The sequence below is a fragment of the Culex quinquefasciatus genome, chromosome 2, assembly GCF_015732765.1.
Source record: "Culex quinquefasciatus strain JHB chromosome 2, VPISU_Cqui_1.0_pri_paternal, whole genome shotgun sequence".
Taxonomy (NCBI): Eukaryota; Metazoa; Arthropoda; class Insecta; order Diptera; family Culicidae; genus Culex; species Culex quinquefasciatus.
In genome coordinates, this window is record NC_051862.1 from 208783736 (window position 1) to 208804917 (window position 21182).

General features: G+C 36.0%; 1 protein-coding gene across 1 annotated transcript in view; it reads left to right on the forward strand.

Annotated features, from left to right (window-relative positions):
- Positions 1-500: 500 nt before the first annotated feature.
- LOC6054365 (ras-like protein family member 11B) overlaps positions 501-21182 on the forward strand; it is a 28285-nt gene continuing 7603 nt past the window's right edge. Inside the window, exon 1 of the mRNA XM_038253667.1 lies at positions 501-1608. Within this exon, the coding sequence (XP_038109595.1) occupies positions 1419-1608 (190 nt within the window). The 5' untranslated portion in view covers positions 501-1418. The remainder of the gene's footprint in view (positions 1609-21182) is intronic.

Consider the following 21182-nt stretch of genomic DNA (forward strand, 5'->3'; position numbering starts at 1 on the left):
TTCGCCCAGTTCCCTCGGCTTTGTTTACCTTCCCTTCGGGTCGAGATGTAACGCATGGATGGAGTTTGCTTGAAATTCACGTTCTCTTCGGGCCAACTGTTGAAGCCAAGTGTGAACGCGCGAACGCGTGTTTTGCCGAGTTGTTGAACAACAACAAAATGGGGTTCTCTGGGAAATTTTTTTTTTTATCAAATCAGTTGCAATTTTTTTCTCAATTTATATTATAATATTCTTGCATGGATTTTTTTTTCATTGATTCGAATATTATTTACGAAACAACAATCTTTTCTCAGAGAACCACTCAGCACCATCAATCGCGTTCAACAGGCTTGTCGGCAGGAAAGGAAAAACTCGTCACGCGAGGAAAAACAAAAACAGAGAGCGATTTGGAAATTTTCTCTCGTTTTCACTCTCTCTTGAGAGCGAAACTTTAACGCGCGCGGAAAATCCGATATATATTGGCGAACGTAACGCCAGCTGGCGGTTACTCGTTGGCGGATCGTCGCTCGGTACGGAACTCCGGAACATCTCTTGGATTAAGCTGGCGGGAGAAACTGTTGTAGAGATGTAGTTTGTTTGTTTCCTAAGATAAACACATGGCGTCTGGTTTTTAGAGGACACTGTCAGTTGGGAAAAATCTGTGAATAATTATCACACACTTTTGAGCGAAAGGAGGAAGAACCGATCTTGGAGTCGGGCCAACTCAGGCAACTCGCGCGATGATGATGGTGCCTTTAGTTAGTGGCACGATAGTTCAAGTGCGTTCACAGCAAAGTGTCTATCGATGCAACGGGACAATTAGTGACTGTCTGTGGGTGGAAGTGCCAGGAAGTGAGAAGATTATCTTCGTGTCCAGCGACAGTCCTGATAAATAACTAGAGCAAATAGAATCAACTAGTGCCGTTCGGTGGGGAAAAGGAAGAAGGAAGAAATTAATCACCTTTCTCGGGGATATCACAATTTTGTGCAAAAGAGAGACACAGACCAAGTCATTCTAGACACGTGCCCTGGCTGGAAGAAGTCAGAAGCCAGAAGACATCGAAACTCAGGAAATATATCAATTAAACCAGCCGGTACCGATAAACTAGTCTGGCAATCAAATTTCTCCAAAGTGTTCCGACAAAGTGTAAACACCACCAACTATATTGGTTGTGGCCTGCGAAAATAATTGGAATTTATCGTCCAGATGTTGTTGCTTCCCAATAACTTGAATTATTCAACGAATAAGAAGAAGACATAGATCTATTAATTGAGTGTTGCTTGTTGCCTGGAAAAATCAGTCATCCAAAAAACTTTATCGGCCAGGAAATCCTGGGAAAAACCTAAACTTTGGTGACAAGAAAACAATAAAAAAAAGCCCACTCACGCACGATATATTGAAAAAGTTGTGGCGGGAATTCTGCGAAGGATTCTAGAAGATGCCACTGACGCGAAGCAAGGAGGAAGTGGCCAGCAGCACGAGCTCGGTGGTGGGAGGATTGGCCACCGCCACCAGCACCACAAGTCCCAAGTTGGCGTCCTCGTCGCTGGTGAAGCTCGGGTTACATTCCAAGGCGGCAAAGCCATTCCGGGTGATGGTGCTGGGCCAGAGCGGCGTGGGGAAGACGGGTAAGTTGTAACAGAGGGGTGGTGGGTCCACGTGATTGACTGGGTTGATTTGGGTGGATTGGTTCACGATGAGCTTTAAGTGGTTTATGTTTAAGGATTTGATCTTTTTTTATGTTATGAACCGAAAAATCAATTTTTATACGGAGATCTTCAAATTAACAGATTTTTTTGGCTTTAACAGTTCTGTTTGGCATTCCTAAATATATATATTTTTTAACCATTTACAACCCAACCCCGCCTCAAGGCAGGTTTCGATCTGAAAAATCGCCAAAAATCAATTTTTGAACCAATTTTTGATGTTTGAAAATCATTGGAAAGAAGAACTCTTAAATTTGAAGTAAATTTACCGTTTAGAAGTTCGATTTATTTTAATGAGATTTTGCCAATGTTTTCAAAAATGTCATTTTTCCGCGGTCAACTTTGGCTGTGATTTCTTACTGATATTTCCTCTATAAATATTATGTAAAATAAGGTATGCCGTATTTTTATAGTGTACCGACTTTGCCTCTAAGCTTTTTTTTATCTTAAATGATAATGGTATCGTTCTATAGTAGAACATGCAAAAAAGCACAATATTGAAAATAAATGACTGTAAAAACATGAAAAAACTTGAAAAGCAAAAGGTGGTAGAGAGTGGTAGAGTAAGCCAAATACTATCAGAAACAAACATAAACTAAACAAGATAAATACAAATTAAAATACTAAAAATGGAACAAGGAATATATAAAACAAAAAAGTTAAGAGGCAGTTTTTTGTAAATATTGCTCGGTTTGTTCTAGAGGTCGTATCGAGATTCTCCGATTTGGATGAAACTTTCAGCGTTTGTTTATCCAAACATGAGATGAACTCATGCCAAATATGAGCCTTCTACGACAAAGGGAAGTGGGGTAAAACGGGCTTTGAAGTTTGAGGTCCAAAAAACATATAAAATCTTAAAATTGCTCGCACTTTCGTAAAACTTCATCAATTCCAACTCTCTTAGATTCGAAAGGTCTTTTGAAGTACTTCAAAATATGTCATAGACATCCAGGAATTGTTTGACTTTTTCTCATAGCTTTTTCAAATTACTGTTAAAAAATATTTTTTTTAAACCTCAATATCTTTTTGCAACAGCTTCCAACACCCATACTCCTATAGGTCAAAAGTTAGGGAATTTCATGGACTATAAGCCTATGGAGCAATTCTCTACGAAATCGGTATTTTTTCTTTAATTTTAATTTTTGTATTTTTTAATCCGACTGAAACTTTTTTGGTGCCTTCGGTATGCCCAAAGAAGCCATTTTGCATCATTAGTTCGTCCATTTAATTTTCCATAAAAATTTGGCAGCTGTCCATACAAAAATGATATGTGAAAATTCAAAAATCTGTATCTTTTGAAGGAATTTTTTGATTGATTTGGTGTCTTCGACAAAGTTGTAGGTTTGGATACGGACTACACTGGAAAAAAATGATACACGGTAAAAAAAATTTGCTAATTTTTTTGTTTAACTTTTTATCACTAAAATTTTTTTTGCAAAAAAACACTATTTTTAATTTTTTTTTATATGTTTTAAAGGACATAAAATGCTAACTTTTCAGAAATTTCCAGGTTGTGCAAAAAATCATTGACCGAGTTATGAATTTTTTAATCAATACTGATTCGAAATATTGGTCGCAAAATTTTTTCAACTTCATATTTCGATGTAAAATCAAATTTGCAATCAAAAAGTTCTATAGTAAAATTTTGCTTTTTAAAAATATTTTTTCCAAAAGTGTGCAAACATGTGCACTAATTTAAAAAAATGAAAAACTTCGACAAAAAAGTCACCTAAATATGAATTTAACTTGAAAACGGTGCACTTTATCCAAATTTTCCTAAAGTACTTTTTGATTGCAAGTTTGATTTTACATCGAAAAATGAAGTTGCAAAATTTTTGCGACCAATATTTCGATTTTTTGAAAAAATAAGTATTGATTAAAAAACTCATAGCTCGGTCAATGATTTTTTGCACAACCTGGAAATTTCGGAAAAGTATGCATTTTATGTCCTCTAAAACATATCAAAAAATAAAAAAAAATTAAAAATAGTGTTTTTTTGCAAATCAAATTTTAGTGATAAAAAGTTAAATAAAAAAATCATCAATTTTTTTTTACCGTGTATCATTTTTTTCCAGTGTAGTCCGTATCCATACCTTCAACTTTGCCGAAGACACCAAATCGATCAAAAAATTCCTTCAAAAGATACAGATTTTTGAATTTTCACATATCACAGCTGCGAAATTTTTATGGAAAATTATATGGACTAATGATGCAAAATGGCTTCTTTGGGCATACCGAAGGCACCAAAAAAGTTTCAGTCGGATTAAAAAATACAAAAAAAATCGAATGACCGAAATCCTAGAGAACTGCTCTATGGTATTAACTTTTTGGCTTCTGAACATGGTAAACATTAAAAAATCGAATAAAATTGGGCAGTAGCCAAATTTTATTGTGGAAAATATCCACACAATTTGCACATTAGAATGTTAAAAAACAGTGGGATATCGATTTTAAAAGTATGACTTTATGAAAAGAGGAAGCTAAAACCCAAATGTGTTTTTTTTACTACTGATACTGTTTGAAAACAAAAGTTTTTGAACTTACGCTTTTGAAAATGAAAGGTTTTAACTTTCTGAAAATGCTTCGAAAAGTAATAAATTTCAAGATTTATGGTAATAATTCAAATGTTCAAATTTTATTAAAATATTATTGTTTATATCTAGGATTTGGTAGATGGAACTACTTGTTGCTGAGACAAGGCACCCTAAAAATTACATTGACAAACATTAGGTTCGAAAAGTACACTAAAATTACCTTAATTACATCCAAAAACATCTCTGCAACTATAATTAAAGATGAGACTATATCTACATATGACTTATTTTTTTCAGCAATTGAAATAAAAAAATCATCAAATTTGTCTCAGGACTCAAAAAAGATCAGTTCACAGAAACCCCTTCTTATTTTCGCTAAAAGAAAAAATGACAAAATGTAAGGAGATAAGCAACTGTTTCAGTTTTTCCATGTTTTAGATTTTTTTTTTGCTGAATGTTTATATGCTTTCGAAAATGACAAATTTGCAGAAAAGAAATAAACGAGTAAAAACATCTTGTTTTTTCAAAGTTTTATTTCGACACTCAAAATTATTTTCCATGGATTACAATTTTTGATCATTTTTTTAACCAACACATTCAATTCCATCGTTTCAGAAAATTCCAGAAAGACCAAAACATCATATTTGACCAAGTTATGATTTTTCGTAAAATAGTTTTTTGTCTACAAAATCTAAAAAAAAAACGTTAAGAAATGTTTGCCTTCATCATTTACACATAAAATTGAATTTGCATTCAAAAAGTATTTTCGTAAAATTATAAGGCCGATGCAAATATTTAAAAAAGTTTTTGTCCCTCGGCCCTGGCCGAGGTCAAGGGGGGGGCAAAAAAATAAAAAAATATAAAAATTTAAATAACAAGCCATAATCTTCACATTTAAATAAAAAAAAGTGTTTTAAAATGCATTTTACACTAGTTCAGTTGTTTTGCAATCATTAGTTTTCAAAAAATCTAAGATCAGACAAAAACAAAAATTGTATCGAAAAAAAAGATTTTGCATCGAAAATTTTCAAAAAATCTTAAGATTTTTTAATAAACCCAAACATGCTAAAATTGATTTTAAACGCAGGAGAATGTATTTTAATTTGATTTCAGCTAGTTGCCCTTGAATTTTCATTGAAATTTTGAAGTTTATTGTAAAAATATTTTTTTTGCCCCCTGATTTTTCGGGCCAATTTTGAAGGGGGTGACAAAAACTTTTAAAAACATTTGTACCAGCCTAATTAACTTAAAAAAAGAAGTTTTTTTTTAATTTAGAAATCCTTTTCTATCTGAAATTAATGATCCAATTTTTAATGAAAAAAGTCGATGTGATTTTCTTCTCCTTTCAATTCAAAATATTAGGAAATTTTAAAATAAAAAATCAAAGTATCAAATGTCGAAAAATGTTTCAAAATATGCCGTTTTAGAAAAACATTTTCAACGTAATGTTTTCAAAAAAATGAGCTAGTTGTGTTTTATTTAAAAAAACTGTCAAAAACAAATAAAAGTTTTTGCGGTGCAGTACATTGGAATTTCATAAAAATTGCTTACATTTTTTAGATTGTTTATAAGACGTCTATTTCAATTGACATTTTTATGTTAAACTTTTTTGTCCCTTTATTTGCTGAACAATCTCATAAGGGTTAGGGCCACATAAACTTTGAAAACTTTTTGCAGCGGCCTAACATTATCTTAAATAGGGGAACTATACCCTTTCTCAGCCTATTTCTATTATCGGCCTATCAGCACTTTGATCATGAATTACAGCTTATATAAAGTGTTTTTGACTGTTCCAAAGTAATAAATAGCTCAAATTAAAGTGAGCATGTAACTCTCCATTGTTGAAACATCTGGAAATGTTGATTTAATAGCAGAAATGGCAAAAGTGATGAGAATTGGTCGAACGGCTTAGTGTGATTAAAATGGGTATATTTCCCCTATATTTTTTTTTTTCAAAAAATCACTACTTGGTCAAAGATGTTCGCCCATCTTTGAATTTTCTGAGAGACATAAATTTAGGTTTGAAAAGGCTCATTCAGTAGAAAATTCTTTAAGTTTATGTACTTCAAATTTGATTGAACTCGCAAGGCGAACCAATAATTTTCTTAAATTATTAATAAAAAAATGGTTTTCACAAATTGACTCTATCATCATTGAAGCATAACAAAAACAACAAAAATCTAACAACTGATATAAAATAAATGCTTGATGCTTATCGAAAATTCATCAAAACAAATTAAATTGAAAAATTGCAAAGTTTCAATTTTGTAAAATTCCTTTATTTTAACATTATATTTTGAAAACTGAAAGTTTTTTTTCACATATTTGAGACAAATTCAGAGGGTGAAATTGAATAAATGAAATTATTTGTTACATCCAAAGACAATCAAAAAAAAAACTTAAAGCTTAAAATTAGCATGACGTGTCAATAGTCATGCTAATTTAAAACCTGTCCCGTGAGCCACTAAACATCAACTTTGAATTTGACAACGTGTTTAATCTATTTTGAAAAATTGTTCGAAAATTAATAAAACGTACGTTGAACAAACATAAATGAAATTCCTACTGATAAATCAATCAACTCGGCTTCCCCTTAAAGCCCCCAAGCAAGTCAATCGAAACCACACGGCGCATTTCTAATACCCACTTAATAAGTAAGGAAATATTCCCAAAATCGAGAAATATTTAAGCAATTTATTACGCTGCGTACCCAGACGACGGAGGACACCCAATCCTCCTCCGACTCCGATGATAAATTATTCTAGGCTCGTCGTCGTCGGAAGAAAAACCCAAGATGCCACCGCCATTTCCGCGTAGAAATCGAACCCTGCGCCTTATTTTCCGGGGAAGGGTTGAAAAATGGAAAACTCAACAATTCACAGTGAAAATGCTTCGAGTTTCGAATTCTTCCTTTTGAAGTGATTCTCCTGACTGTGCCTGGCAAAAGTGTCTAGTGCCTTATTTATTTGCGACGTCTTGAAGCCACCGCCGTGATACAAACGTCACAAGATCCGTAAGATCGATGGGACAGCGCTCTTCGAGGATATGTTGGCTTCGTCTGGCTCTTGCGGCGAGGGTGATGATGATGGTATCATGTTGCATCGCGGCGCAAGGATGTTTGCCCGCGTGAGGAGCACTGCTGCCTCGTATATCATTTTGACAAAATCCAGACCAGACGAAGACTGATGGGAGCTTCTTGGAGATTGCTCAACGACCCTCTCCAAGTTGTGACGGCGAAATCTGGGTTAGACTGAAGAATTGGGTCGTTTTTTTTTCGATGAAACAAAATCAAGGAATTTGACAATTCAATTTCTGTGTGGCGTTTGAAGACTTTATTACACGTCAAAATCACACTTCACAATTTCCAAATGTGATTGCCGCAGGCAATCTCTTTGAAAAACGGAATACGAGAAAAACACTTTTCCTCACCTGAAGAAAAAGCCGAACACCCACCGATCGACGTCAAACTCAATTTCCCAACCCACCTCCAACTCATAAAAAGACGCCGGTGTGTTTGTTGCGCGAAATAATCGCAAGTTTGTGCGCGCCACTCAAAAATTGGTTTCGCAAAGTGGCACCAACGGAATGACCTGGACGACGACGGAGACACGATACTTAGTGCCGTCCGTCGCCGTCGAGAGATGTTTGGCCGGGGGCAAATCTGTGTTTTTGCGAGCCAAGAAAAGGGAAGCAAACAGCTCAGGTAATGGAAGGAAAATATAAACCTAATTAGCGGACAACGGATAGGTTGTTTGTGATTTGCGAACGGTTTTGTGGATGTCTTGGAGGGGTGGAGGAAAGCGTATCTTTTTTGTCCGCAAAGAAATGGTAAATATTTTGAAGAGGACATCAATTGGAAAATTTATTTAAATACTGTTCTTCTATCTAATTGAAATAGAATTTAATTTAAATAAACAATAAATACCAACAAAAAATAAAGGTACAAACTTCAAAATATTTGCAACTGAAATTAATAAAAAAGAAAAAATTACGTTTAGTTATCGACTTTTCTATAATTTTCCGATTTTTTTCTTCAAACTTACAAATTTAATTTAAAATTGAAGATTTTTGCAATCAATTAAAAAAAGCGTTTGTCACATTTTTACTACTGCTAAAACAAACAAAAAATCAAAAGCTTTCGCAGTGAATTGAAGAATTACAATTTTAAAAATTAACATTATAAAAACCTCTTTCCAAACTCTAGTAGGGGTAAGATTTAGGGCCATTTAGGGCCAAATATTGAATGTTTACGCCCTTTTGAAATGTTAGTCTTGATTAAACAAAATATATTGTTTTCATAAAGATTGAAAAATTTCACGAACATTAAAAATCGAACCATTAATTGCTGAGATATCGACATTACAAAATGGTGGGTTATTTGGGTGATGCTTAGAAAATATCAATTTTTCTGTTTTTAAACCTTTGCAAGGCAATATCTCAGCAACTAATGGCCGTATCAACAAAGTTCATAAAAGCAAAATATAGAGAATTTTCTCAGCTTTTCAAGCTTAAAAATAGCTCTAACTTGAAAACGGTGAAAAAATATTGCGACCATTATTTCAATTTTTTGAAAACATCTGTATTGATTAAAAAAATCATAACTCAGTCAAAGATTGTTTGCACATTCTGGAAATTTCTGAAAAGTTGGCATTTGATGTTCCCTAAAAGATATCAGGAAATAGAAAATAAGAAAAGTGTGTTTTTTTTTTGCAAATCAAATTTAGTGACAAAAAGTGAAATTAAAAATCACCAAAAAAATTTACCTTGTATCATTTTTTCCCAGTGTAGTCCTTATCCATGCATACAACTTTGCCGAAAACACGAAATCGGTGAAAAAATTTGCTTCGAAAGATACAGATTTTTAAATTTTCATATATCATTTTTGTATAAACAGCTGCCAAATTTGTATTGGAAATCACTTCAAAAAGAATTGCAAACTGATTGAAATGTGATTCATTTTCCCATTTCCAATTTCAAACTGTTCGGTTTCAAATATGGACATTTTTTGACATCTTGAAAACATGGAAACCCAAAAATCGTAAAATAATATTTTGTACAGTTAAAAATAACATGGAAATCTCCAATTTAAAAATTCTTTGAAAGTCACTTGGGATATGTGGTTTCAATGTGCATTTTTTTTATTATAACCCTCTTTTCGGCGGATTTAATTCTTAAGATTTTTATTTTTAATTTGTTTATGATGCCATTTTAAGCATGTTTCACTTGATTCTTGAACTATAATGTTAATTTACTTTTGACTTGTTAAGATTTTTTTATAATTATTATTATCAGTATCTAGTCTGTTCTGCTAGTTAAGCTTCTTATTTTTTTTCCTTTAATTGATCCCAATTCAATTAGAAAAAAAAAACGTTTAAGCAGAATTAAAGACAAAACAAAATTTATAGCATACTCTGTGCTTCTTTATGCTAACTGGAAAGGAAAATCAGCAAGCTTAGTACAAAAAAGCACACATGGAAGCCACGGCGTGTTTTCTAGAACAACCTTATCAGGAAAAAATAGTCAGCGCTACTTTCAAATGTGTCTTATAGGAAATTTTCTCAGCTTTCCAATGCTTCTAAGAGCGAAATGTTTCATCGGGAAATTCCTGAGATATCTCTATTTTATTGTTTTTGGTTTTAAATTCCTTTATTATTTATTGGAAACATTTAAATAACAATCCAGGAAACTTGTCAAATGATGTGTTTCATGTGTCTTTTACTCATCAAAATGTGCAGAATAAGACAAAAAAAAACTTTGTAGACGGTTGCAAATCGCTGAACATTTTGCAAATCATGTTTTGTCTAAGTTTTTGAATATATGGGATTTATTCAGAAATTAAAATCATAAAACAGTGTAAAAATATATTTTGTACAAGAATTATTTGATAATTACATATTTTTTGTGTACAAATAACACGTGTCTACTCTGATTTAGCTTGTTCAACCGAAACTATGGCAGGTTTGTGATTGTTAATGGTATTTTTGAATTTTAATGAATAAATTTGATTTTTTCTTAAGCAAACATTAACCTGGAACATAAATACAAATATGATTTGAAATCGAAAATATACTACATATTACTGCAGCAAGCTTCAAAAGTCATATTTTCATCAGTATAAAATAAAAATTAAATTTTATAAAATGTTTTCTGTTGAAAATGCACTTAAAAGTAGCACTTAAACTCGAGTCTTCCAATTTAGAATGCTGAAAACACCGTCACAAACATTTTTTTTTGTTTGAACAAAAATTAAATAATATTTTAACAAAAACAAAACAAACAGAAACTTTCTTATCAAACTAATTTCTTAATTTCTAGTATTAAACATGTTTTGTATCCATGCAACTCTTTAGTTTTTGATTAAGGAAATATTATATTTATTATATTTATGTAATAATCTATTTGTTCTTTTAACAATAATATTTCAATACGATTTTATTATTTTAATATTTGAATAAATCCCACATATCCAAAAATTCGGTTAAAACTTAATTTTCAAAATGTTTAGCGGTTTGCAACCTTCTACAAAGTTGTTTCTTGTCTTATTCTGCACATTTTGATGAGTAAAAGACACATGAAACACATAATTTGACAAGTTTCCTGGACTGTTATTTAAAAGTATCCAATTAATAATCAAGGATTTTAAAAGAAAAAACTTAAAATAGAGATATCTCAGAAATTTCCCGATGAAACATTTCGCTCTTGGAAGCATTGGAAAGCTGAGAAAATTTCCTATAAGACACATTTGAAAGTAGTGATGACTATTTTTTCTCTTTAAGGTTGCCCAGAAAACACGCCGTGAAGCCGTTAAACTACTCTTGTTTAATTTTTAATTTGGAATTCAGCAAAACGTGGAAGCAACCAATTTTAATATATTTATATACAAATATATTTTTTTCAATAAGCGAAAATAAATATGATGTCAAATATTTTTTTTTTGTTTGAAAGAAAGCAAAACACACAAAAAATATTAAACGACAACAATTTTTTTATGGTTTCATTGATGCTTGTTTAAAAAATCAAGTAACGATTGTCAATAGATACTGTTCTCAAAAATTCGGAACTATACAAATCCTCATTTTTTTTTAAATTAATCTTTAAAAATCTGTAAGAAGAAAAACTACCTCTTCAAAAAAAAAAAAAATAAAAATAAAGACTGGTTGCTAATCGAAATAATCTCAAAACTCATAAACATTCTTCAAAAATATATGCAAATATTAAAATAATGCACATGTTTGAAAGAACCATAAAACTCCTTTAAAAAAAACTAAAACTAAAGCAAAAATATTCAAGAATTGCTAATGATTTTTAAAAATAAAAAAAATAAAAAAAGGCAATTAAATTTGTAGCTATTGTCAGCTATATCTTTTAATACCATTAAAAATTAATTTAAAAAAAGAGGGGTAGGTGGGAAAGTTATCAAAGAGCTTCACAAATTTCACAAGAAAATCTAAAATAATTGTTTGTGTAAATGTTTAAAAAAAATAGCCAATTGGATTGGCAGAAACTTTTAAAAACATTGAATTTCCATAGAATCTCACTCCCTCTAAGGAATGCTAAATTCACAAATTGAGAAACAATGCTCTAACTCGTTTTCAACTGAAACCAAATTAGATTTGAGATGGATTGGAAATAAAATGAAAAAACAAAAAAATGAAATCTACATAAAAGCTATGATTTCAAAAAACATTCCAATCATCTAAAATGCAAAAAAAAACTAAGTATTTGTCACATGCCTCAAATTAGATATTTTTAAAAACATTCCCGCAACACACATGTTAATAGCCCTCCCAAGTTGACAGGTTCGTTTTCCAGTTTAATGCCGACATAAAAGCATTCTGAGCAACAACAGCAACAAAAAAGTTGGCGATTTCCGCGCTACACGCTTCTACACTAGCAGCAAACGGTTTATTTTTATTTGCCGATCTCCGCCGACATGTTCGAACTAACCAACTGTGGCATATTGTATTTCATAAGAGATGCGATGCTGCACACGGGGGTGTGCGACTGTTTGTGTTTGTGCGTTTGTGAGTAAGATAAATATAATATTTCTTTTTCCGCGATTGCAGATCTTCCGATTTGCAACGAAAACAAGCAGATACCGGTGTGTTGTTGGGGGAAAATAACATTAATAAACAATTGCGATACATTTCCTAAAGCTTCAAGATGTATTAGCATTAAAAGTGTCTCTCCGATTTTTACTTGCTTTTTGAATGATAATGTTAGGAAACGGGTTGACAGTCACTGGAAAACCCGCAAACCGCAGCTACTGAGTTAAGCCAACAAATATCAGATTTTGTGGTAGACTCTCGATCAATTCTCTTATATCACAAAGAGTACTTTGTTACTTGTGGCTCACACGGAACATGAGAATACGTGAGTGTGACATTGACAAATTACACACCCTTCATTTAATCTTTGAAGAACGTTGATGACGTCAACCTTTATTAGACTACTAAATTAAGCAATTCCTAATAATAATTTCACACCACATTGCACCTGGTCAGTGTTTATTCGAGCCGACACCAGCCTCATCCAACAATAAGCACATCGATATAATATTCGGAAATAGGGACCAATGTATCAATAAAATGAAGTATTAATCACTTTGACCCAGAATCGATGTTCTTCGGCAAAGCGACACAGAAATACCATCAACGAGTAATGCGACTTTGACGATACTTTTGATGATGATGATGGTACTGATGATGCTGCACGATGCCAGACAGACTGCTGCTGGGAGCTTTTATTGCCCCATTTTAATATCGAATATTGTTTGCTTGGAATGTCCACGCCCGGCTGACGGACTGGCGGCTGTTGTCACGTGGCTACTTCCGACAAGGATCTGGTGCTTGAATAGCCGAAGATTGGTCCATGCGAAGTTACATGACCCAAGAATTTCATAGTATTATAAGTCATGGTAAGATTCCCGGATGTAATGAAACCATGATTTTTTTTGTGTGTGGATCAATCTATAAACTGTTGACCTAACAAAACCCCAACCGAATCATCTCATTCATAAAAGTTCGTATGGCTTATGATACATAATTTTGATTTCATTTTTTTTAGAGACTAAAGTTGCACACAAATTGTGGCACGTTTTCTGTAAATAATAGGATGTGCTCGAGATCCAATATAATTCTGCAAACTGTTTTATGAGACTGAGTCGATTGTTGGTTGGTATTTGCACACATTTTAACTATTTTCTAAATCTGTTTCAGGGTATTGAAATTTACATTTTCATCTCCCGGGCAAACGGTAATAACAAAATTCATGCCATTTCAATAACAAATACTGTTAAAATAACAGAAATTGTTATGGAATCTTCTTGAAAAATCCATTTTTGCATAAGGGTATAATAACAGTTTATGTTATCATAACAAAATTTGTTATTGGTCTGATATTGGTTGAAATCCAAAACAACTTTGGAATAACATTTCTTGTTATGGAAGAATATCTCCAAATGTTATTGGGATGGTCGGATAAGTTGTTAAAATAACAAAAAGTAATAACAAAGATTTGTTCGAAGAATAACTAAAAATGTTTTTAGTCTGTTATTACAATAACAATCCAATAACAAAAAAATCATAACGACGAATAACAAATCTTGTTATAAATAACATATAATGTTATTAGCCTAGTATTTTCAAATAACAAAAATTGTTATTCCCAAGTTATTTCCGTCTGCTCGGGCTGTTAACAAAATAAATTTGAAGACATTTGGTTGAATCATTGCTGAGCTGAGCTATTTGAAAATAGCAGTTTCAAAAAACGGGTGCAACGATATCTCAACACTGCGTTGACCAAATCGGCTCAAAATTTTGGTGAAGTCTCGTTGAATCAGTCCCGTGTGCATGACGAAGGTCGATTTTTAAAAACGTTATTTAAAAAAAAGAACATATTTTTTTGTTTTTCATATAAAAATCGTACAGTTTTTGATTTTGTTTTAAAAAAGCAAATTTTAAAAATCCAGCTTCGTCATGCACATGGGATATGTCTTGAGAGTATTCACCTCAAATTTCAGCCGATTCGGTCCTTAAAATCTCGAGATATCGTGGCACTCGTAAATCTTTTCGGTGTTACGAGAAAAACGCTCAGAAAATTTGACAGTCCGCTTTGCGTATGGCAAAATTTTGAGATTAAATTATCTCTTACTCACATGTATAAAACCCCTTAATCATATACCGTACACCAGAGAGACATTTTTTTTGAGCGAAATAGCAAGTGAAACATAGTAGAGAAGAACTCAAAGTATCTCGAGAAGCAGTTTTAATAAATTTCAAAATGTTTTGAGAGCAATTTAACTATTGTTATTAAAATGTTGCAAGACATGATAATTTCAACTCTCTGATGCCCAATTTTTTTCCTGAAATATGTGTTTTTTTCATTTTAAATTAATTATTTTATAGAGATAGGCTCACTAAAATTTTAATTTATCTGATAAAATTTCGAGGAGTTTTATTTTGAATTTTGCTTTTTTTGTTAATGAATGTTTCTAAAAGTATTTGGCTTTTGCTGTCACGACGTATCAGTTGACGTCAAAACCTCGGTTGGGGCGCACGTCTTTACACTTTCGCGCTGCGAGTTGTTTTTTTCGCTAATAGTTGCAACCACTCTCCGCGCTAGGCAAATATTGCCTACTGGCCCGCATCATGAACGAGATGCGTGGCTACCGTAAAAACACGGTGGTGATCGATTTTGGACCGGTCCCAAAAAAACCAACAATAACACAAATCCGCAAGTTCGCCTTCGAGCAGCTCAAACTAGACATCACACAAATTCGCAACCTCCAGCTCAGCATGACCAAGTCATTTGTTTACATCGAGATGAGTCCAGAAATCAACGCAGAGGAACTGGTGGCAGAGTTCGACATGAAGCTCACTATGACGTCGGAAGATGGAGTACAAACTCCGATCCCGCTGCACACTGCAGATGGAGCTACCGAAGTTAAGATCCACGATCTTCCCCCCTACATGCCCACCCAGATTATCGCGCAACACCTAGCAGAGTTCGGCGAGATTCTGTCCATCACAGATGAGCTGTGGAAGGAACACTTCCCGGGTGTACCGACAGGTACGCGGATTGTTCGAATGAGGATCCGGAAACCTATTCCATCCTATGTCAACATCGGGGAAGAAGTGGGGTACGTTCGTTACCGTAATCAGCGACCCACCTGCAGACACTGTTCCCGCTATCTCCACGTTGGACAGAAGTGTTCTGACGTTAAGAAGGCTATTACGGGCAGCGTTAACAGCCGCTTGACACTGGCCGACATCGTGTTGGGTGTAAACCCGAGCACCGAAGAAAAACAAAACACCGAAACCCTACCAGCACCACCTCCATTGATGCCACGACCCTCTCTGCCGATCGAGACGCTGAACGAAGAACAACTCCTTGCCGATGAGGAGGCTCCGGCGATCCCTGAAGTCGTTCCGGAACAAGAAAGCAAAGAAGACTCGACTTTTCCAGAACTAGATTTTGCTGGAGATGAAAACTACGAGATTTCAAGTGATGAGGATGCAAAAATGCAGACGGAAGAAGCCGAGTCGGAAGCCGATTCAGCTGAAAATTCAACGGCAGGAAAGAAACGCCCCGCACGCTCCAAGCCGCAGAAGAAGTCGAAACGGCTGTCCGGATCCAAGTCCAAATCTGGCTCCTCCAAATAACATCGTTTTTAGCTTTATTTGCATCACCACGTTATCTACATCCAACTACTCATCGTCATCACAAACTCGCCACTCTTCAGCAACCATTTATTTCGCGCAACACATAGTTCCTAAAGGTAAAAAGCTCCGGTATATGTCCTGCCGAAGCGTCCACAGATACTGCCATCCCATTCAAAGCCCCCAAACTGCTCACAGATTTTCCGAACATGGCGCTCCTGGAGTCGCTTCCCGCCGCACGTCTGACTCGTCGTCGTTGAAGACAAAATGCAACTACGCCGCTTCTCCTGGTTCTACAGGTAAGAAGCTCAAGTCCAGGTATATGTCCTGCCGAAGCAACAGATACTGCCCGCCCTTGAAAAGTTTTCAAACTGCTCACAGATTTCCCGAACAAGGCGCTCCTGGAGTCGCTTACTGCCGCACGTCTGGCCCGTCGTCGTTGAAGAAAGAATACCATCACGCCGCTTCACCTGTTCGCATAGGTAAGAAGCTCAGGTCCAGGTATATGTCCTGCCGAAGCACCAGATACTGCCCGCCGTTCAAAAGTCCTCAAACTGCTCACAGATTGCCTGGCCGCTCTGCATCTATCATCCGCATCTGCGGTTCGACGTCGAGCACACAAACTGCTCGCAGATTTTCCTGCCGAGCTGAACTTGGAATCCGCAACCGAAACACACCCTGCCCGGCGATGAGGACAACATATCAACAAGCAGCTTCACCTAGCTCCACAGGTAAGAAGCACAGATATATGTCCTGCCGAAGCACCTCCGGATACTGCCTTTTCTGCAAAAGAATCTCAATTATTCACAGATCGCAGCACACATCGTGGTGTGCAGAAAATTTGCACGGAACTTACCTGCCGGGACGTGCACCGCCTCGCCAATGGCTGGTGATAATTAAAACACGGAAGTTCAAACTCGCATCAACACACGGTCCAAGAAAAAAACAGGTGAAAGCAGCGCTTTTGGAAGTGGTATGTAAACACAAAAACCATGACAGCAGCGCAAGAACAGCTGTTTTGTCAAACTACTTGACAGAACCAGAGACCTGGAACGGACATCAAAACGTAAAGGGTCAGACAAAACCGTGCGATACTAGCGACATCTGTTGGGCAATAGCAGCACTACGCGGGCATTTTCCTAAAGGGTCTAAGTGGATTTAAAAGTTATAATTTCGTATCTATCAACATAAACAACATCACGAGCCAAACTAAGCTGGATGCGCTGACCAGTTTCATGCGCGCTCACGAAATAGACGTTTTCTTCCTTCAAGAAGTTGAAAACGATACTATAAATATCCCCGGCTACACCATGCTGTACAATATAGACAATCGAAGAAGGGGCGTTGCAATTGGATTGAAATCTACAGTTGAGCATGTAACGGTTGAGAAATCACTGGACGGACGATTAATCGTCGTACGCTTGAGAAATGGGACAACGCTGTGTAACATCTACGCGCCTACTGGTTCGCAAAACCGCCAGTCACGTGAAAACTTCTTCAACTGCACCTGTGCGCACTACTTGCGCAATCTTTCTGGTCCGCTAATTTTGGGAGGAGACTTTAACTCGATCGTGAACGACCGTGATGCTACAGGTGCCACCCCTAAGAGTGAAATGACTTCACGATTGATGACTTCGCTTGACCTGATCGATGTGTGGAGGGAGTTACATCGGAATCAAACAAACTACACTTTCGTTCGAGGAGGTTCTGGTTCAAGACTGGATCGTTTTCTTGTGTCGAAGTCAACAAGAGAGCATCTAAGGACAATCCAACATGCTGTTACTTGCTTTAGTGATCACAAAGCTGTGATAGTGCGCATGGTGATGCCAGTTGCGGGTACAAATATTGGTCGAGGAGTTTGGAGATTGAACGCAGCAACTATGGACGATGAGGACACAATGGCTGAGCTGCAACGGAAATGGGACTATCTAGTAAGGCAGCGACGAAACTTCACATCCTGGCTAATCTGGTGGATAGAATTTGCTAAACCAAAGCTGGCTGCCTTCTTCAGATGGCGGTCATCGATCCAAAATAGGGAGTATCGAGACTCAATGGAGCTCTTGCATGGGGAATTAGCTCGACGCTATGAACTGTACATCGACGACGCTTCGCAGCTTACTCGCATCAATCACATCAAAAGCCTGATGCTGAGAATGCAGAGGGAAAGATCCAACAAATCACGCCTGCTGTATGATACCTACCTACAAGGAGAACCGACAAGCACGTTTCACCTGGCCGAAAAAAGCCAAAATCGAAAGTCAACATACATTCACCAACTAGAGATTGACGGAAGAATCATCCAAGGACCGGAAGTCGTACAACATGCAGTGGAGTACTTTGAAAACCTGTTCTCAAACAACATTGTGGACTTTCATTCACCTGACTTTGTGCCAACCTGCAGCATCCCTCCAAACAATGAACGCAACGAAGCAATCTTGGAACCTGTGAGCGAAGAAGAAATTCTCAAGTACATCAAGCAAAGCTGTTCGAGGAAATCACCTGGCGAAGACGGTCTACCCAAAGAATTTTACTCGAAAGCGTGGGACATCATCAAGCAGGAATTCACGCTGACAATGAATGAAGCTCTTCAAGCACCAGACACTACTTCCAAATTCATGAATGGAATAGTTGTGCTGGTGAAAAGAAGGGTACCGGAAAGGACATGAAGGCGTACAGGCCGATTACGCTGTTAAACTTTGATTACAAAGTCTTAACTAGAATAATCAAACAACGAATCACGCCTCTTGTCGAAACAGTTCTTTCACGTCACCAGAAGTGCTCCAACGGGAAGCATAACATCTTCGAAGCAACGACAAAGATCCTGGACAAAATCTCTGCACTGAAATTCCGTGGCCAGCCTTCCATGCTTGTCTCTTTTGACATGGACCATGCGTTCGATCGGGTCAACCACAGCTTCCTCTTCAGGGTGATGGAGCAGATGAACTTTAATCCTCGCTTGATCAACTTCTTACAAAAAATTACTAGGAACTCGTTCTCTAGAATTCTGGTGAACGGAAATCTATCACGTCCGTTTCAAATACTACGGTCCGTAAGGCAAGGCGACCCTCTCAGCATGCTGCTCTTCGTCCTATACATGCAACCATTGGTCGACAAAATTGTTTCAGAGGGACTCGCTGGCGACGCGCTGAACGTTTACGCAGACGATCTAAGCATATTTGTACCAGACGGAAGACGACTCACGCAGTTAGTCAACGTGATCAAAGCTTATGAACCAGTTTCTGGTGCAGTTCTCAACCTTGCAAAGACAGTGGCGCTGAAAATTGGAAATGTAGACACAAATGGTATTCCGCCTTGGCTGAATTTCGAGGACTCCTGCAAGATCTTGGGGCTTATCTTCACGGATACCGTGAAGAAATCCATGGAGCTTACCTGGCAAAACATTTTGAAGCAGTTGAAATGGCGACTGTGGACGTGCAAGTCTCGAGTTCTAAATCTGATCCAGAAAGTCATCCACATCAACACCTTTGTGTCTTCTAAACTGTGGTACGCAGCTTCAACACTTCCGCTTCCCAAAAAGTTTGAGACGCAGATTCTGAAAGAATTTCGGAATTTCCTGTGGATTGGTGGGAAACAACACATCCGGCTGGAGACTTTGTCTCTTCCCAAATCTCGTGGTGGTCTGAATCTTCACTCACCTGGCCTCAAATCAACTGCGCTGATCACAAACAGGATGCTGAAAAATGAAAGTGAACTAGACCTCTTCAGGGACATGCGATACAACACACCTTTCTTTCAGATACCAGCCGCTTACCCACAAATCAAAACAACTGTTCTGGAAATATCAACACTGTCACCACGTGCAATTCAGCAGCCCAGCTCGTTCGTCATCTTCCAAGAGCTCATGGAAGGTGAATGTGATCCTGCCATCCTAGAAACCCAGCGAGAATGGAGACGTATCTTCAAACAACTAGGAGATCAAAAACTGGACTCTACACTTCGATCTAATTGGTATTGCGCAGTACATGGGAAAATCCAACACAACGAGCTGCTGCATCGGCAAAACAGACGATCTAGTCCGAATTGTGACCATTGTCCGCGGACAGTGGACACACTAGAGCATAGGCTATTCGAGTGTCGCATAGTTTCCCCAGTATGGAGTTATGCGAAAACAAAACTGAATGCTATTAGTCCTAACCTTAGACATAAACGGAATGAGTATTTTCTGTATCCATCATTTAGTCGATTGTCACGAGAGCATTCAATTCAAACAAAACTCATTGTTGCCAAATATTTATATTTTGTTTGTAATAATTCTATAGATAACATTAGTGTAGAAAACTTCAAATTTGAACTTTGAAATTTTAAAAGAATAAACAAGGACTATTATATAAAAAAAAAGCCTAGTATTTTCAAATAACAAAAAATTGTTATTCCCAAGTTATTTCCGTCTGCTCGGGCTGTTAACAAAATAAATTTGAAGACATTTGGTTGAATCATTGCTGAGCTGAGCTATTTGAAAATAGCAGTTTCAAAAAACGGGTGCAACGATATCTCAACACTGCGTTGACCAAATCGGCTCAAAATTTTGGTGAAGTCTCGTTGAATCAGTCCCGTGTGCATGACGAAGGTCGATTTTTAAAAACGTTATTTAAAAAAAAGAACATATTTTTTTTTGTTTTTCATATAAAAAATCGTACAGTTTTTGATTTTTGTTTTAAAAAAAAGCAAATTTTAAAAATCCAGCTTCGTCATGCACATGGGATATGTCTTGAGAGTATTCACCTCAAATTTCAGCCGATTCGGTCCTTAAAATCTCGAGATATCGTGGCACTCGTAAATCTTTTCGGTGTTACGAGAAAAACGCTCAGAAAATTTGACAGTCCGCTTTGCGTATGGCAAAATTTTGAGATTAAATTATCTCTTACTCACATGTATAAAACCCCTTAATCATATACCGTACACCAGAGAGACATTTTTTTTGAGCGAAATAGCAAGTGAAACATAGTAGAGAAGAACTCAAAGTATCTCGAGAAGCAGTTTTAATAAATTTCAAAATGTTTTGAGAGCAATTTAACTATTGTTATTAAAATGTTGCAAGACATGATAATTTCAACTCTCTGATGCCCAATTTTTTCCTGAAATATGTGTTTTTTTCATTTTAAATTAATTATTTTATAGAGATAGGCTCACTAAAATTTTAATTTATCTGATAAAATTTCGAGGAGTTTTATTTTGAATTTTGCTTTTTTTGTTAATGAATGTTTCTAAAAGTATTTGGCTTTTGCTGTCACGACGTATCCATTATCTTTTGAGCTTTTTCATATTTTTTGTTTATTCACAT